The sequence below is a fragment of the Podarcis melisellensis genome (genome assembly GCF_964234715.1).
Source record: "Podarcis melisellensis genome assembly, chromosome: Z".
NCBI lineage: Eukaryota > Metazoa > Chordata > Lepidosauria > Squamata > Lacertidae > Podarcis > Podarcis melisellensis.
The window spans coordinates 40,613,554-40,631,237 of NC_138547.1; the positions used below are offsets into that span (position 1 = coordinate 40,613,554).

General features: G+C 45.0%; 1 protein-coding gene across 3 annotated transcripts in view; it reads left to right on the forward strand.

Annotated features, from left to right (window-relative positions):
- NRK (Nik related kinase) overlaps positions 1-17,684 on the forward strand; it is a 118,857-nt gene that overhangs the window by 51,488 nt on the left and 49,685 nt on the right. For all 3 annotated transcript variants that reach the window (XM_081897553.1, XM_081897552.1, XM_081897554.1), the window contains 6 exons: positions 2,582-2,734; positions 11,569-11,700; positions 12,427-12,494; positions 13,239-13,354; positions 13,877-13,950; positions 15,622-15,746. In XM_081897553.1, the coding sequence (XP_081753679.1) occupies positions 2,582-2,734; positions 11,569-11,700; positions 12,427-12,494; positions 13,239-13,354; positions 13,877-13,950; positions 15,622-15,746 (668 nt within the window). The remainder of the gene's footprint in view (positions 1-2,581; positions 2,735-11,568; positions 11,701-12,426; positions 12,495-13,238; positions 13,355-13,876; positions 13,951-15,621; positions 15,747-17,684) is intronic.

Consider the following 17,684-nt stretch of genomic DNA (forward strand, 5'->3'; position numbering starts at 1 on the left):
CCCCCAGTGAAATAATAATTACTTCTTATCAAGATGGTTGTCATTTAGGTGAATCTCCTGGCGTTATATTAACAAGGAAGCTGTCGCCATCTGCTTGGAGGACAGCATGGCAGCCTGCATGTGGAAAAATAAAATAAAATGTGGGCCTGCATTTTTTGGGGAGAGAAGTTATTCAGTGTTTATATCATCTTTCTCCAGATGCATGGATGCATTCCTGTCTGGGCAACATTATGGGGGGGGGTCAGAGGCAAAAGTGGGTGTATGAACTAATGCAATTTTTTACTTTTGCACAGGAGGCTAGGTTCTGTGCACACTCACACATCACTTTCTGTCCTCCATCCATTCAAGCTAGGGGCTTTATCAGAGTCCCTGGATAGATTCCAGCTATGTGGAAACGTTCAGGGGGCAAAGCAGAGCCATTGGGCGTTTGGGAAATAAGGGGTGTGGAAAATCACAAGGGCCACATAGAGAAACCTTAAAGGCCACAGTCTGGCTTCAGGCCTTGTCTTTCAGGCTTCTCTGTCTAGCTCTTGGGCATATTATTATTATTATTATTATTATTATTATTATTATTATTATTATTATCCGCCCATCTGGCTGAGTTTCCCCAGCCACTCTGGGTGGCTTCCAACAGAATATTGAAAACATGATAAAACATTAAACATTAAAAACTGGCGGCCTTCAGATGTTTTTTAAAAGTAGGATAGTTGCTTATTTCCTTGACATCTGATGGGAGGGCATTCCACGGGGCGGGTGCCACTACCAAGAAGGCCCTCTGCCTGGTTTCCTGTAACCTCACTTCTTTCAGTGAGGGAACCACCAGAAGGCCCCCAGCGCTGAACAATGGGGGTGGAGACGCTCCTTCAGGTATACAGGACCGAGGCCATTTAGGGCTATAAAGGTCAGCACCAACTGTGCTCAGAAATCTGCATCTCCTCCAAGCCACTTCTTCTTGGAGGCTAGACCCTCCAAGTGTCTCTATTTTCTATTTTCCAGGGACAGTCCTGGATTTACAAAGTTCATCCTGGTTTCTGATTCGATCCTGGAATGTCCCACTTTTCCTTAGGGCGTCCCTGTTTTCTTTGGAGAAATGCTGGAGGATATGCTGTTTTGCAGCCTTTGAGCCAAGGAGATAAGAATTCTACAACCTTTAGAATACATCGGAAGGCAGCCCTGTATAGTGTTTTTATAGATGCTGGATGCCAGCCAGAGTGGCTGGGGCAACCCTACGAGATGGGTGGGGTATACATAATAAAGGGATGGTGATGACAAAGACATCCCTATTTTCGTCAGAGAAATGTTGGAGGGAATGTGAGGGGAACACACCCACCCTGAGTGCTTTTGGGTGGCTGAAATGTGTCCTTGAACAGCAATAAAGCCTCTTGCTTTGTACATGGTGTGTACAAGTGTAGAAACAGATGGCATTTGACTGGCTGGAATGAAGCCTACTGTACAAAAGTAGGAATCACACCCATTGCCCTGCTTCACCCATCAATGCCATGCAGCCTTCAGAAAGCTGAACATAAGAGAGTGAGGTGTTTGGACTGCAAAAGCTTTTCTAGCCTAGCCAAGGGCAGAAGCAAAAGCTATTCACCAGTTCCTGGATTCCCAACCCCATGTTTCACCCTTTAAGATGAGCATGGAGAAGCCTTTCAAGATGACTGCAAGGGATCTTGACTGCAAGCCGGTGGAAGGAATATATCACTTTCCCCTGCCTGAAGCTTCTCCACCTCATCCCCTTCATCCTTAGCCATTTCCCCATCATAAACACACACACCAGTCAGCAGCAACACCAGAAAGGAAGGGTTATGCACAATGTCCTGCCTTCCACTTCCCCTTCAAACAGCTCCGCCTCCAATCATGGTAGGTGCAGATACAGAACTGGGAATCCCATGATTGCTACTTAACTTCTAGTGCTGATCTAGCAGTCCCTTTTGAATTGGCATCATTATAAAATAGGAGGAGGAGTTGTGGTAACTAGTGAAGAATGAATTTAAAACTGGGTTAAGGGGGTGAAGCCAGAAGAAAATGCACAGGGCAGTCTAGCTGAAGAAAGTAGGGCTTTGTATCTGACAGGCATATGTCATAGCTGCAATATCAGAAGTAAGTAGATTTATGGTTTTGGCCTTAAGCCATAACAACAGTACTGTACTGAGCTACCAGGGCAAAATAAAATCCAAAAATGGCAGGGGCTTGCATAGGTACATCATATATGGATTTGTCTGAACCATAGGTCATGGCGAAAACCATAATCTGATAAAATGGGTACAGGATGTCAAAACCCATACGGTCATCGATCATTAGAACAATTCATGACATGCCCATGGTGCGGGGGAGTCTCCGCTGTGAAGGCAAACAAAGCCACCATTTCATTTACATACCCATTGCTGTCGGATAGCTCTTGGAATTTTAACGTTGTTGATTTAACAGCAAATATAGAAAACGCAAGCAAGAAAATGTTGCAGATGTCTGCACCTTATCTCCTTATACACAGGGCAACTCAACAAAAACAGGGGAAAACAGACACCCATCTCATTGTTGAATTTGTTGAATATGCCTGTCTCTGTTGGTTTGCTTCCAGACTGAGAGCAAGCGTGAGAAGAGTGATGGTATCCAAACTGATCTCGACTGGGCAGCCGTTCTTGGGCATGATGCCACCTCACATGGTCGACTAGGTTCTGGAAGCAACTCCAGCCCATGTACTCCAGCTTTGCAAAGAGCAGTGGTGGCTCAGGTAGGAGATGCCCACTGAAGGTTTTTTACAGTTGTAGAGGTCTATGAGATGAGATGATCTGACATTTTTTGTTTCTCTCACATTTCCACATCAGTTTCTCTCTCTCTCTCTCTCTCTCTCTCTCACACACACACACACACACACACACAGATATAAAATCTTCAGGATAATTCATTAACATTTTAGTGTGAATTTATTCTACATTTTTTCAGGCATTGTTGCCTAATGTACACATTTTTGCAAAGCTATTTTTCCAAATGCAATGCATTTTTCTACATTGTTTTCAATATTCTATTAATTTAAATGCACACTTTATATGCATATGCTACTGTATGCACTTTTGTACATATTACTTGGCTGGGGAATTGCGCTGTAAAAATTGAAGAATTTTGTGGTTTGTTTTGCCTCTTGTTTTGGAAATAATTACCTTAGGTAAGTTTCCTTTAAATGTAAATGGAATCAAATTTCTCCCCTCTTCCTTTTCGCATGATGCGAAACCTTGGTTTGTTACCCTCTCCAAACAATATTTCTTCCCCAAACATATGTTTCAATTCTTCTTCTTTTAAAAAGGTCCTCTTTTCAATGGCGCAGTCCAGTTTCTCTGCCTTTATGTTTTCTGTGCTACAGAGAAGGAAATAAATCAGGTGATACAGGAGCACTGGAAGCCACCTTGTACTGAATCAGATCATCTAGCTCACTATAGTCTATATCAATTTCAGTTCTCTGGGATTTCAAACTAGGAGTCTTTCCTGCATGGAGATGCCAGATATTGAACCAGTGACCTTCTGCATGCAAAGCAGATGTTGTTCCACTAAACCCCTTTCCAGAAATACAGCTGCCCTCTCCTGAAATTCGTGTCAGCTTCTGCAGTGGCCAAATGGAGAAGAAACCCTTCTATATTTTTCTTTTTCTCTCCCCACTTTTGGCCTAGAACTCAGACAGAATTGGGCTGTGACAATCAATTGTTTGTTAATACTTCCATTTCCTGCTGAACGATAAGCAAGAGATGCAAGGCAGGCCTAGCAAGGTCTGCTTAGATGACTGTTATTTGTGATGACATTAATGCCTGACTGGATAAATTCCGGGATATTATTCTTGCATGTTGCACAAAAAGCCTTGGCCCACTATATCTGCTGTATTTCCATTGGAAATATTTTATTGTGCATAATTCATAGTGCACAATAAATGTATCTTTGTGTTTGGCAGAGCGAGAACGAAGGAAGGTTCTCTTCCCAGAGGGCCAAGTTACAGAGGTCATTGTGAGGGAGGTTGGGTAGGAGGGTCTGTCTCTGTTTGCTTGGGCTGTGGCTTCCCTGTGTCAAACTCTGCTCTCCATAAAGTTGGGGTTAGAAAACAGACAAGCAGCACTCATCAGTGAGCTGAGAAGCGGAAGAAGGGTTGTATCTCAGTGCTGGAGCATCTGTTTGCATGCAGGAGGCCCCAGGTAGGGCTTAGAGAGACTCCATCCTGAAACCCTGGACAGCTGCTGCCAGTCAGTGTAAGCAATATTGAACTAGCTAGACCAATGCTCTGACTCCATATAAGCTTGCTAATTGCATCTCAGACTGGTAAACTACCTGACTTGGGAGCATAAGTAGGTGTTGAGGTTCCACCTGACCCACTTTAGTCCATCAGAATTAAGAGGTATCTTTGCTAGCACGGCTAAACTCCTGAAAGTTCCCTCATTTTTGGCCTGAGGTGGGTGGTGGCAGGCAAGTTGACCTGTTGCCTGATTATCTCCTGGGCTGCCAGTTCAAGAACCATTGTGGGCTTGTCTCCTGAAAATGGGATCTCAGCTTTTCTCAAGACACAGCCCCCCAGTGGAGCAAGCAAAGTACCCAAATGCTCATCCCGAGGAAGATCCTTTTGGGGTTCTTCCAGTGCTGTGAAGTGTTTGTAACACTTGAAGGTGCTAAAGCTTATGAACCAGTCCCTTGCATCTTTCATCCAAAGGACAGGATGATATTGTGAGGATGCTATGCAAAACACATATGCACAAGCAGTCCACAGGAAGTTGCTATGTGGACGCGCTCTTCATTATCCTGCTGTGTCATTCATTGGAAGCAATGGCAATTGTCAGCCTCCTGAACTTCCCTCCTGGCTAAGTTTTATCTGCCATCCCAATAAAGGTCCGTATAGTTAAAGCTATGGTTTTCCCAGTAGTGATGTATGGAAGTGAGAGCTGGACCATAAAGAAGGCTGATCGCCGAAGAATTGATGTTTTGAATTATGGTGCTGGAGGAGACTCTTGAGTCTGCAAGATCAAACCTATCCATTCTGAAGGAAATCAGCCCTGAGTGCTCACTGGAAGGACAGATCCTGAAGCTGAGGCTCCAATACTTTGGCCACCTCATGAGAAGAGAAGACTCCCTGGAAAAGACCCTGATGTTGGGAATGATGGAGGGCACAAGGAGAAGGGGACGACAGATGGTGGGACAGTGTTCTTGAACCATGGACCAGCATGAGTCTGACCAAATTGCAGAAGACAGTGGAAGACAGGAGTGCCTGGCGTGCTCTGGTCCATGGGGTCATGAAGAGTCAGACACGACTAAACGACTAAACAACAACCCCTTGAATTGCTGGAAGGGCTCCCCCATTACACTACCTGCAAGTGGGGCAGTGAAACCGACAGCAATTTTCACTCAGCCCTTGTTTCGTAACTCATCAAATTGCTGCTTGCTGGATGCTTCATGGGCTGTTCCCAGATGCCACTCAACTTGCCCATCCAGGTCACCAAGGTAGTTATTGGCAGCACGAACTTTCAAGCATGCAAGCAGCTCCTTCTGCTGATTTCAGTTGTTCCTTTGGAACGGCTTACAGTTCGGAAAATGCTTTAAGCCTTTTGCTGACTCAGGCTCTGGGAAAATGACAGGCATCTTGATAACAGGCTTGATAACGCCTACCTTCTCATACCAGGGTTAGCTGCTTTTTGAGAACAGCTTGACACTACAAACTAGTCTGGTTAAATAAATACTATCATTAGTTGCAATCATATTGGACAAAAAAAGAGGAAAACAAGTCTTTTTAAGTACCATATTATTAGATGCCATTCCTGCTGAAAAAGCTGTTTGCTGGAAAAAGGTAAAATATTTGCCAAGAACTGAGATAAAACAGCTGAACACCTTGCTGGATGAGGAGGCAAGAGCAGAAGTCTGTAGTAACAGATCTCTCTCTCCCCCCTCCTGCCCCACTTAGCATTGCAGCAAGTGCGGGGAAGTAAAGACGCACATTTCTACCATCAGCACTCTGCTATGTTCCTTCTGGAACACAGGTGAAGGAACGACTTCAAAGACCTCCAGTACTTTCATGAGCACACATGGAATCTTTTCCTGAAAAAACACCACAAGGGCAAAGCACACTTCGCCTTTGTGCTATTTTTCCAGGGACAGACGCCTCCCCCAGCTCTTTGCTAGAGGAAAGGCACAGGATGCTTCCGGTCCGTCTCTATTTTCTGGTAAGAATTCAATCACATACTGGCAAATTCAGGGTACCCTGTTCAAGTTGATTTGGAGCTCTTGTGCAGTGAGCCCAGTTCTCCCCACCCCAAACCAGAGGTGTGGGTTTTTTTGCAATAAGGAAACTGGCAGGATATGCACTAGAAAGTGTGGGGCAACTTTTGCTTGACACAAGGTCACCTAGCCTCCAAACAAACAAATCAGAATTAATGCCCAGTTAATAGCTGGCATTGTCCAGCCACCCAGCAAACAAAACAGGATGAACTCACAATGAGCAGGTAGTTTGGAAGTGGCCAGAAATACTCCCATCATTTCCCCAGGAGGGGGTAAATGTCTCGGGGAAGGGGGAGAGAATTTCAAGAGCTATACAGTCTGAACGAAAATGGGCTTTAGAAGCCCGTCTACCTTCCCAGCAGTGTTCCACTTAAAAGCAGAGCGAACTTCCCCAAAGAACTGTGGGGCTACATGCAATTTGTAGTTTTGTCTTCACTTCCCTATGGACGTCTAGCAGCCACACAGCACATTTTCTCAAAAGTGAATCCCTTTGGAGTCCCAGCAGAACTTACTCCAAATTAAACGTACATTGCATTGCAGACTTTGAAATCCCTAGTTACTTTGTTTGTTTGTTTCCAAATTGGATTAGTTGTGTGATTCCTTGCAAGGTTATCTTGGTAGGATGGAGACAGACGCTGCATATTGAAACTGGAATGTCTTGAGTGTGCTTAGGACTCTAGCTTCTGCCGAATTATTCACACAGGTGTTTTCTTTTTTAAAAAAAGAAGAAGAAGAACACCCCCCCCCCACAGAAGGGCTTTTTATTTTTTGTTAGTAGCATTATCATTCATTTAAACTCTTTTTTTATTCTTGCAAAAATTGCCAGGGTATCTTTAAGAGCTACGGGGGATCGGGACGGGGGGGGGGGCAATCTTCATAAAAAATATTTTATTCTTTTGCATTTGAAGGAGTGAGTTTGAAGCACAGCAGTTATCAGCGCATTGTGACCCTGAATCGGTTGTGACTCAGAGGAGGGAAATGTCTGCTAATGAATAAAGAATACCCCTTTTGAGAGCTCCGCTCCTTCTCAGCATGTGATATCTGACAGAATAGCAGAACAAGATGGTATAGCTCTGGGCATCCCTCTCCATATCTCTGTCAGGGCCACATCAGGATATAGGAACTGTATGAACCAGGCTCACAGCAGCAGTGGCAAAGGAATGCAAAGGCAGCACTGGGTCTCCTGGAGTGAAGCAGAAGGGGGCCTTTAGAGATTCAGATCTTGGACTTCCCTGAGTTGTTGGGTTGTGCTGTTCTGAGGGCTGTGGTGTCTGTCAGAGACTTGGGTTTCAGCCCCTCACATGAGCATAAGAAAAGCTATGCAGGATCAGGGCAGTGGCCCATCTAGTCCTGCAGCCCTTTTCTCAGCACTCTCCTGTCCTTCAGTTTCCAACTGGAGGATACCATACCCTCTACCATTCCTCAGACGAAAATAGGAACATGTCTCACTCCCCGCCGACTGACCCTCCTCAACCCCCCCCCATTTTTGCCCCCCACAGAGCATTTCCTATCAGAAGAAGGGTGAGTGCCACCAATGGGACACAGTGAACACACCCTCCACCATCCTGAGATGGATCCCTATTTTATTTTATTCTTTGGTATATTTCCAAAAAGAAAAACATACACTAATAAATGGAAACCGCCTTCAGACCAGGTCCGGGGACAGTCTGTCCCCCGACCTCTTCTGAAGGCTGGGGGGGGGGACAAGGGCTTTTCTTCCCACCCCCAGCATTTAAAAAAACCCCGGGACAGCAAAGGACTTCTCCGCTGTCCTGGGGTTTTTTAAAATGCTGGCGGGCGGCAGCGAAGGCTTCGCTGCCACCCGCCAGCATTTCAAGATCGCCCCGGGACAGCGGAGGACTTCTCCGCTGTCCCGGGGCGATTTTAAAGCCCCCGGGAAGGCAGGCGGGGGGGGAGCAAAGACTTTCGCCCCCCGCCGGCCTTCAGAAGAGGTCCTGGACCTCTTCTAAAGGCCGGCGGGGGGCGAAAGTCTTTGCTCCCCCCCCCGCCTGCCTTCAAAAGCCGTCCGTGATACCGGAGAAACGCGCTGCGTTTTTCCGCTCTCCCGGGAAGGCAGGCAGGGGGGAGCAAAGACTTTCACCCCCCGCCAGCCTTCAGAAGAGGTCCAGGACCTCTTCTGAAGGCCGGCGGGGGGCAAAAGTCTTTGCTCCCCCCCCCACCTGCCTTCAAAAGCCGTCCGGGATAGCGGGAAGCGCTTCCCTGCTATCCCGGACCGCTTTTAAAATGCTGGCGGTGGGGAGCAAAGCCTTTCGGCCCCCGCCGGCCTTCCTGGACCTCTTCTGAAGGCTGGAGGGGGGGGAAAGGCTTTGCTCCCCACCGCCAGCATTTAAAAGAGGTCCCTGGAGATTTCCCTATGGGCTTTCTTCTTGCGAAGCAAGCCCATAGGGAAATTCGTCTTGCGAAGCAACTCGCAAACGGAAAACCCTTTCGTCTTGCGGGTTTTCCGTCTTGCGAGGCATTCGTTTTGCGGGGCACTACTGTATATTCAAGCTAAAGTCGTTCACTTCCAGGGGTTTGAACTGGAGAAGACATTCTGGCTTTTGGTACACACACACACACACACACACACACACACACACACAGTGCCTGAATCCCAGCCCCTGTATATCAGCCCACTCAAGAGGGCTGTCCTAGCAGCACATACCATCAAAAAATGCAGCCAGACCGTGGCCCTCATATTACCATTCATTTCTGGAATCCAGGAATGTTGATCGACATCTCTTGAACAGATTCTTTTTTTCTCTTCTCCTTTGAAGTATCTAAATCATGTACATGGCCCCGTCACCCGAAGGTCCTGTTTTATGCTGAGCCAGAAGCCTGGCATCTCAAGCCCTGCTTGAGGGTGTGTTGTATAAAAGACTTCTATGTGGTAGGAAGACAAGATTTTTCTTGGTGTTGTTTTGCAATTGCATGCCATATTTCCCCCACCCTACCTGTATTTAAGTATAAAGTGGTTTATAAACCAAGGCTGTGGAATAAGCTGTAAGTTGTAAGGCACAGGTAGTTTCAGGATGCTGTCAGTGGCTCCCGGCTGGTTGCCCAAGAAAGTATAAAGACAAGGAAAAGTTTATTACCCTCCTTTTTTATTTCAATCTTTACAGAGAGAGGCTATAGAACCCAGCCTCTTGGATAATGCCATTGTCCTGAGTGAATCTCCACACCCCGTCCCTCCCACTTCCTTATTCATTATCATCATCTTCTATGGCTGCTCCTAAGTGTCCTCTGTTTTGGGGCTCTTTGCTCTCCTACTTGTAAGGCTAGCCGGGTTCTGGGAGATGGAGGGTCTGGAATGCTTTCTAATGACGACTTGTCAGCTGAGTGTTGTTCCAACTCTCCCATGATTTCCCTGCTTGTCCCCTCATCTGCCTCTGCACTGAGACCTCCCTCAAACCCCTGTTGTAAATCTATACTCTCTTCCTCTTCCTCCTCCCTGGAAGGGTCAGGATGGGGAGGTGGTCTCCACCAGTCCTCCTCTGCCCAGTCCCTGACAGGTAAGGAGGTTGATTTCTCACTGTTGGACTCTGGCAGGCAGTCTGAAGCACCATATTTTCAGTGTCACCACATCTGCTGACCTGTCCTCTGTTGTGCTTAGACCAGGGGTCACCAACCCTCTCGGACCAGAGGACACATTTTGAAATTTGAGAGAGTGTTGGTGGTGCCGGTCACAAAACGGCTGCCATAGAGTGGGGAGTGGCATAGCAAAATATCAGAGAGACAGCTACCAACAACAGCCTTATGCTTACCTTGGGAAGTAAGCTACATCCCAGTATCCCTGACTGTGGAGATCACACAATATTCATTACACACAGAGAGGTGTGCTATAAAATATACTAGGAAGCCAAATCACACTCGCTCACATTTCACAAAATCACCTAGAAGGTACCTCCACATTTTGCACCATAACTTTCTTCCTAGGATGCCTGCCCAGTGACACCAGTCAAAGGTTTTCTATGCTATGACCCATGAAATCTGGCAATTTCAGTTTCTCTTTTCTCCACATTTTCATATCAGTTTGTGATTAAAAAAGAAAGTCATAAAAATTCATTATCATTTTACCGCAAATTCTTCCTAATATTTGTGTTTGTGTGCAATTTTGCATAATACATAATTTGGCAAGGCAATCTCCTCCAATACACTGCTTTTTTCCTGTTATTTTCAGTGTATATTTTTATTGACACTTCATGCATTTTTGTAGAACTGGAGAACTGGGTTGAAAAATTGAGATAGCTGTGACTTTTGAAACATGGCTGGGTTTTGTTTCTCATATTCCCCCTACCAAGTGTGAATTAAGTGGATTCACCTTTCATTGTGATCTGAATCTAATTTCCTCCCGCATCTCTAGTTATAAGGTGGTTTAAAGCGGCTAATAAGAGTCTTACCTGCTCCATAAAGCCTCCAGGTGTGGCCCATTTCCTCAGTTTGAGCAATGTATTGCTGCCTGCAAGCTATCCAGGCCTGCTCTGAGCTTGCTTTGTCCCTAAACTATCAGAAACAACCTTACAGTATTGCTCTGCAAAATGCTGTATTTGCTCTGTCAAAACTCCATCCTTTACCTATTAATGGTTAAGCATAAGTGAGATATTTCAGCAGTTGACATATTGTGACAAATTGCACCTGCCCAAATCTCCCCAACTGCACCAATGTACAAAGCAGAGAAAGCCCAATATGGAAAGGTTTACCCTCTCAAGTCAGTTGGTGCAAAAACACTGGCAAATGAGGCATGTTCTGGCTCTAAGAATTCAGCTGCCTCCAGAACACCAACGTGAAGCTCTTTTCTTTCAAATCTCCCCCATCCTGTGAAGCTTTTTGTCTAAATCAGCCACAGCACAATCATGAACGTTGGTTTAGTAAATGCCAGAGCCTTCCAACTATGAGAACACCTACTATTGCTTGAACCCTGCATTCTGGTCCCTGAGGGATTGGCACTCCCGGCTACCATTTTTATTTTCCTGAAACCCATGTTTTGGTGAGATGGTGGCCATGGTTGTTTTTAAACCCACAATGATTTAAAAAAAACCACAACCAATCAGGCATTATACTGTACTACATTTCAGGGAACCTCCAACACAACCTTCTTGACTAAGGAGGTCTTCCACTCAGATGCTTAACTAGCAAGGGACACTAGACTACGTCCTGCTGAGTTTCTTCTAACCCTGGTGCCTGCCCTGAAAGTAGCCCCCTCAGGGATGGGGGACCTTTGGTGTTGTGGTTGATGCTGGGCCATTATTCGGTCTACACTGAGTAAAAACTATTTGGGTGCAACCCATGACAAATGAACTTGATGTATGTTTCGTTTGTTTGAAGAGTGAAAACCTACGGGCCAGTCGAGATATGTATCACAGCAGTTCGTTGTCTGATGTGGCTGGCACTCCAGCAGGCCCCAGTCAGGACGATGTCTTCTGGAGTATATGTCAAAGTGAAGAGCAACCTCCAAAGGTATTGGGAAATTCTTTGGATTGTCCATAAATTAATAAGAGTTTAAAAATATAAAACTTCTGTTCCCAAGTAAACCCAGTCCTTTGTCAGCTGTGGCTAACCTGTGACCTTCCAGATGTTGCTAGACTCCAGCTCCCATCAGCCGCAGCCAACATGGCCAATGGTTAGAGATTATGGGAACTGAATTTTCATTTGTTGTGACTTTCCTGGGATTGTATGCTATGCTGAATCATCTCTGTTGTCACCCAGCAACATCTTGAGGACTACTGGTTGGTCAAAACTGTTCTATATGAAGAAATAGTAAGATTCTAAAGTTCATGAAGGTGATTTGCTTATTCTATGTAGTTTACTTTTTGTACACTAGCCAAGGCAAGGGACAAGCCTGTTTGTAGGATTACCATAGGCATTGGGCTTGTGACTATGAGAACAGGTTGTTGGGACAGTTGGTCCTTTGCTTTGACCCAGTTGAGATCTTCTTATGGAACCTTGAATTCCTACTCATTGCCCACTAGAAGTTCCTGTGCCTTTTCCCCCTTTTCCCTTTTAAATAAAACCAAATATTGGCGTCTTGGGGGCTAGGTTTTCTGAATATCAGTAAAATGATTGTGATGGGCTACATTTTTAATACTCTGTGCCTATACTGACTATAGGCAAGTGGCTATGCACTGTTTTATGCATGTGTTTATATAAGAACAGTGAACAGGCATGTTTGCTTTGATCCTTAAGGTTCCTGAAAGGACAACCTCAAAAATTTATAGCAGAGATCATCTTGGTCACCAGAGTTACCCATCAAGGTAAGCTCCTTGGTGATTCCTCCTTAAACTTACTTTGATATATATCTGTACAAATTCATTGCGGTGTAGCAGGCAGATGCCATCTATGAGCCATTTCCCCCAGATAATCAGGGAACAGTGTGGCATAACTGGCATTCTGCTTTGCTTTCTGAGGCCATCCCACCTGATCACTTCCCAGTGATCCTTTAAATAAATAAATGCATGGATACGCCTCCTACATTGCTCCACCCTTGTGCACAGGTGTTGCTGCTGATCCAATAATGGTAGCTGCCAGTGGGAGTGGGAGAGGTAGAAAACATCAGTGTCCCTAAACCATTTGATAGAGACAGAAAGAGTTGAGAGGATTTCGATAGGGACTGGGTAGGTGGAAGAGAGAAGTGGATTCCCTCCCCCCCCCCCAACTCAGATTGCAATCCAAGCCAGAGAAGAATTGAGGGGTCATGAAGCTCATCTAATATTTGAGTCAAACATTACATGTCCCCAAGAGGCCTATTTCCATGTCTGGGGCGTGGGGAAGTGTCCCTAATATTGTTGCATATTTTAAACGTGAATGCCATTCCAGGAATGCTAAGTTTCCACCTGGATATTATAATACCTACCGCCTAAGGATATTGTGAGCATTGGTTGGGCTGTTTTTAGAAGTGGCTTTGAGACCCTGGAACAATGTGCAGTGGGAGTTCTCATCGTCTGTTGTTGCTCCCCCCCCCCCCACACACACACTTTTCTGGCCTTTGTTCTCTACAGCACACAGCAACCATCCCTGGGGGGACCCGCAACGAAAACCAACAACAGCTGCTGCAACTCCAGCAGCAGCAGACAAAGGGAGTCGGCATCTCATCAGAACAAGCGATCGGCTTCAGGTAATCCACAGGTCACACTTTTCTCTGTCCACACAAGCAATTATTGTGAGGCACTTCCATTCCCAGTGGGACAGGGTATGATAGCAAGGCCATTCTATTCATAATATAATTTTGCTAAGCGCCTCTTGTTTGTTGATACAGGTTTTCTTCTTTGGGATTTTTTAAATATATAGTTCTATATATAGTTTCAGCAACCTGCTATTTCTTTCTAGTATAGGGTGGTGGTGGAAATATGTAAGGGAGGACATGATAAAGGTGTATAAAATTATGCTAAGGAGAAAGAACTTTTGTGATACCAGGACTTGGGGCAATCCAATGAAAGTGCCTGTTAAGGGACAAAATGAAGCACTTCTTCACACAGTGCATAGTCAAACAACAGACTCAGCTCTCACAAGATGCAGCAGTGGCCACTGAGCCAGCCCTCTCTTGCATGCCTTGAGATTGGATCCTCTTATTTACATGTTTGATATGACTGATGAACTAATATCTCACTTTCTGAAATTTTCTTTTTGGCACATCCAGGGTCATCCAGGCTAAACAGCCACCACCAGTCGTACACGAAACCTGGAAATGCATCTCATCAGTTTCATATTTCAGTAGGTTTTATTTTTACTGTAAGCATGTTTTTCAACTATTGCAATTCTTCTTCATCTCCTTCTGAGGATTGTGTTTGTTGCCCTTTAAAGTAAAACACACCCTTAATTGATTGTATGGGTTTTTTGTCTTTTTAATAGATCAGTCAATGGGGCAGTGTGTGTGTGTGTTGTGTGTGTGTAAGTGTGTAACACAGATCAAAAGCAAGCAGCATACTTCATTTGTTTTTTGCCTCTCAGTTGGTGTTTTGAATATTCCAAGATTTAGATCATGAGGCTTCGACTACCATGCAGAGCAAATTAGATTTTATTTTTATTGCTGCAGTGACAAATTATCTTCAAAGAGGATTGCAGACAAGGGAACCTCTGAGCTATGTGCTTAAAATAAATATCTTGATAAGAATTAGCCACTCTCCCCTTCTAGAGGAAGCCAATCATGTGGACGTGTGGAGCTGCCTTACACCAAGTTAGCTCTGTAGTGTTCGCCAGAGTTTCCCAGACCCTCCTGGAGATGCCAAGGATTGAACCCAAGCACTTGATAATGCAAAGCATGTTCTCTGCCATTGTGCCATGTTAATTTAGGGTCACCCTACACATGGAAGGGGATGCGGGTGGCGCTGTGGGTTAAACCACAGAGCCTAGGACTTGCCGATCAGAAGGTCGGTGGTTTGAATCCCCGCGACGGGGTGAGCTCCCATTGCTCAGTCCCTGCTCCCTGCTCCTGCCAACCAGGTTGGCTCCTGCCAACCTAGCAGTTCAAAAGCATGTCAAAGTGCAAGTAGATAAAAAGGTCCCGGCGGGAAGGTAAACGGCGTTTCCGTGTGCTGCTCTGGTTCACCAGAAGTGGCTTAGTCATGCTGACCACATGACCCAGAAGCTTTACGCCGGCTCCCTCGGCCAATAAAGCGAGATGAGCACCGCAACCCCAGAGTCGGCCACGACTGGACCTAATGGTCAAGGGTCCCTTTACCTTTACCTTACACATGGAAGCAACAGACCTATTTGTTTAAATATGGATCTTCTCCAGTCACCTATAAAGCAAGGGTTGGAGCAACTAGGTATTGATGTTTTTTGAGCAAAAAAGGTGCCAAGCTCTTCATCCATAGCTGACCTCCCTGCAGCCAAATATTATTCCCACTGCCTTGGTAGCCTTTAGTATTGTAAGGGAACCTGTCGGGGGGGCAACGGGGGTGTGGGGAAGGCAGTGGGGTGATAAGCAGTGGGAACAGTAATGGTTTGGCTCACCTAACCTGTGCATTCATTTTGTTTAAAAACCGGGGAGGTACAAGCTATTTATACGTGATTGGCACAAGCTGAGTTTTAATAGGTCTACCACCATCGTGTGTAGCTTGAGCCACTGTAACTTTGCTCAGAATTACACCCCACTTAATCCAGTGGAGCTTTCTGTCCTGGGTTTAAAACTTCCTCCTGAGTGGATTATTCCCTGAGAAGCATCTGGTTCCACTGTGGCAGCCTTCCCCAACTTGGTGCTCATGCTGGTGGGAATTGTGGCCCAATTAAGAGGGCATCAGGTTGAGGAAGGTTGCAGTATGATTCTAGAATGATCGCCCTTATTCTAGGACAACCTGAAAGAAAAAATAAACTGGGCTTCTCATATGAGGTGAGTTCCAGTGTGGACAGAAGCAATCAATCAAGTTCTTCTTCTTTTTCCAGAGTCCACCCTTTTTTGGCAAGGGGAGAGATGGTAGCAGCTTGCTCCAGAAATCATCAGAATATTCATCCTCCAGTGATGAGGTGTGCAGCAGTGACGACGATGACAACGATGGCAATCAGATACGGTTGGCTTTCCTACTCTTTCCTCTGCCCATGCATTATAAATTGAAGATTAGTTAGATTTTCCATCTCCCCCCATTATTGTATCAGAGCATAATGCAAGCATGAAGCATAAAGAAACATCCCACAGGTGTTTATACGCATACAGTATGTATAAAAACATAAACACAAACACACTTCCATAATCCAGCAAAAGGTCAGAGACCTCATTAAAAAATACTATTTCATATTGTGTTTCCAGCAGTACAAATGGGCAGATATTTTCTTACATCTTGTTTTACCTATGCATTTTTTAAAAATCCATTTTTAATTATAAAAATTATCAAGTTGCCTGCCTTCCCTCATTCTGATCATGTTGCTTAATTTTACCTTATGAGCAAACCCCAACACCCTTTATATTCAGCCCAGGGTTTACAACTTACGGTAAGTGCCCATGATTTTTTAAGGTTATTGGATATTGCTACTCGAGCAACAGTTAGAATATGTATACTTAACTCATCCACTGGTGGGACCAGACCCTTCATATAGACAAATAATACATTTAATGCATCAACCAGAAGTTAATGCACTCTTATAATTTTAATTTCTTTTATTATATAACCCTGGGGGGAAAAAGATACAAACTGTCTCCATAATGGTTGGTTGGAGTTAGTCTCATATTGCACTAGGAGAATCGACAAACTTCCATAAAAATTGGGTAATTAAGGAGGGTAGTTTAGATGCACTTGTTGTAATTATTATTATTATTATTATTATTATTATTATTATTATTATTAATTTATTTATTTATACCCTGCCCTCCCCGGCCAGAGCTGGCCTCAGGGCAGCTAACACCAGTAAAATAAAAACATAATGGGGAGGGGACCAATTTAAAATACAGGTTAAAATGCAATTTAAAATGCAGCCTCATTTTAAAAGTAGCCCATAGATCAAAACCGTAAGGGTATAAGGGTCAGACTGAGTCCAAACCAAAGGCCAGGCGGAACAGGCCCTGCAGAAAGATGTCAAGTCCCGCAGGGCCCTAGTCTCTTGTGACAGAGCGTTCCACCAAGTCGGGGCCAGTACTGAAAAGGCCCTGGCCCTAGTTGTGACCAATCTAACCACTTTGTGACCTGGGACCTCCAAAATGTTGTCATTTGTGGACCTTAAGGTCCTCTGAGGGGCATACCAGGGGCATATCTCTGCAGGGCATTGTAATTGCAATGTGCCCTATTCCAGTCTAAAGGCTTCTAGTTCTTTCAGTTTAGTGTTCCTGCAAAAACAAGGTGTTATATCATACCAGGAGGGTCCATGTGACTTTTATTCACATACCATCTGTCAACACTGACCACCAACACTCATTCCTAGCACAATTTTCGCATGACTGTTGGTCTCGGTGTGCTGTATCAAAAAACTGGAAAGCCCTAGGAAGAAACAATCCATATATTTGTGCTTCCCAGTAAAATGCCTGTTCACAACTTAAATGGTGAAAGAATGAGTGACACCGTCAGTGGTACATGGTACACAAACACTTCCCAGCAACAAACATGGAAGGACTTATCCTTTTATGACCACGGTCATACATATTGCAGCCAGAGATTTGAGAGCATGCGTGTCAGCTCCAATTGATAACACCACCTGTGTCTTTTGCCATTTAAGTTAAATGCTAGATTCCGCTTCCCCACCATGGGATCATTTCCTGTTGGGTGCATAGGGCTAATACATGCACGGGGAACCTCCAGCCTATGGGCTGGAGTAAGCTTGCTAAGGGTCCTGATTTGCTCACAGTATTGTTTTTCGTCTGGCCAAACCCACCTGTCCCACACTTGCTCCACAAATGCAAAGGGAAGCAATTGGGAACCTTAAAGCATGTTCATAGTTATACTTCGGCAAGTAGAGCTTGCTTTTAAATTTGGTGCTGAATGCCAGCCTCAGTGGAACTGCTTCCACTCAAGACCTCCTGC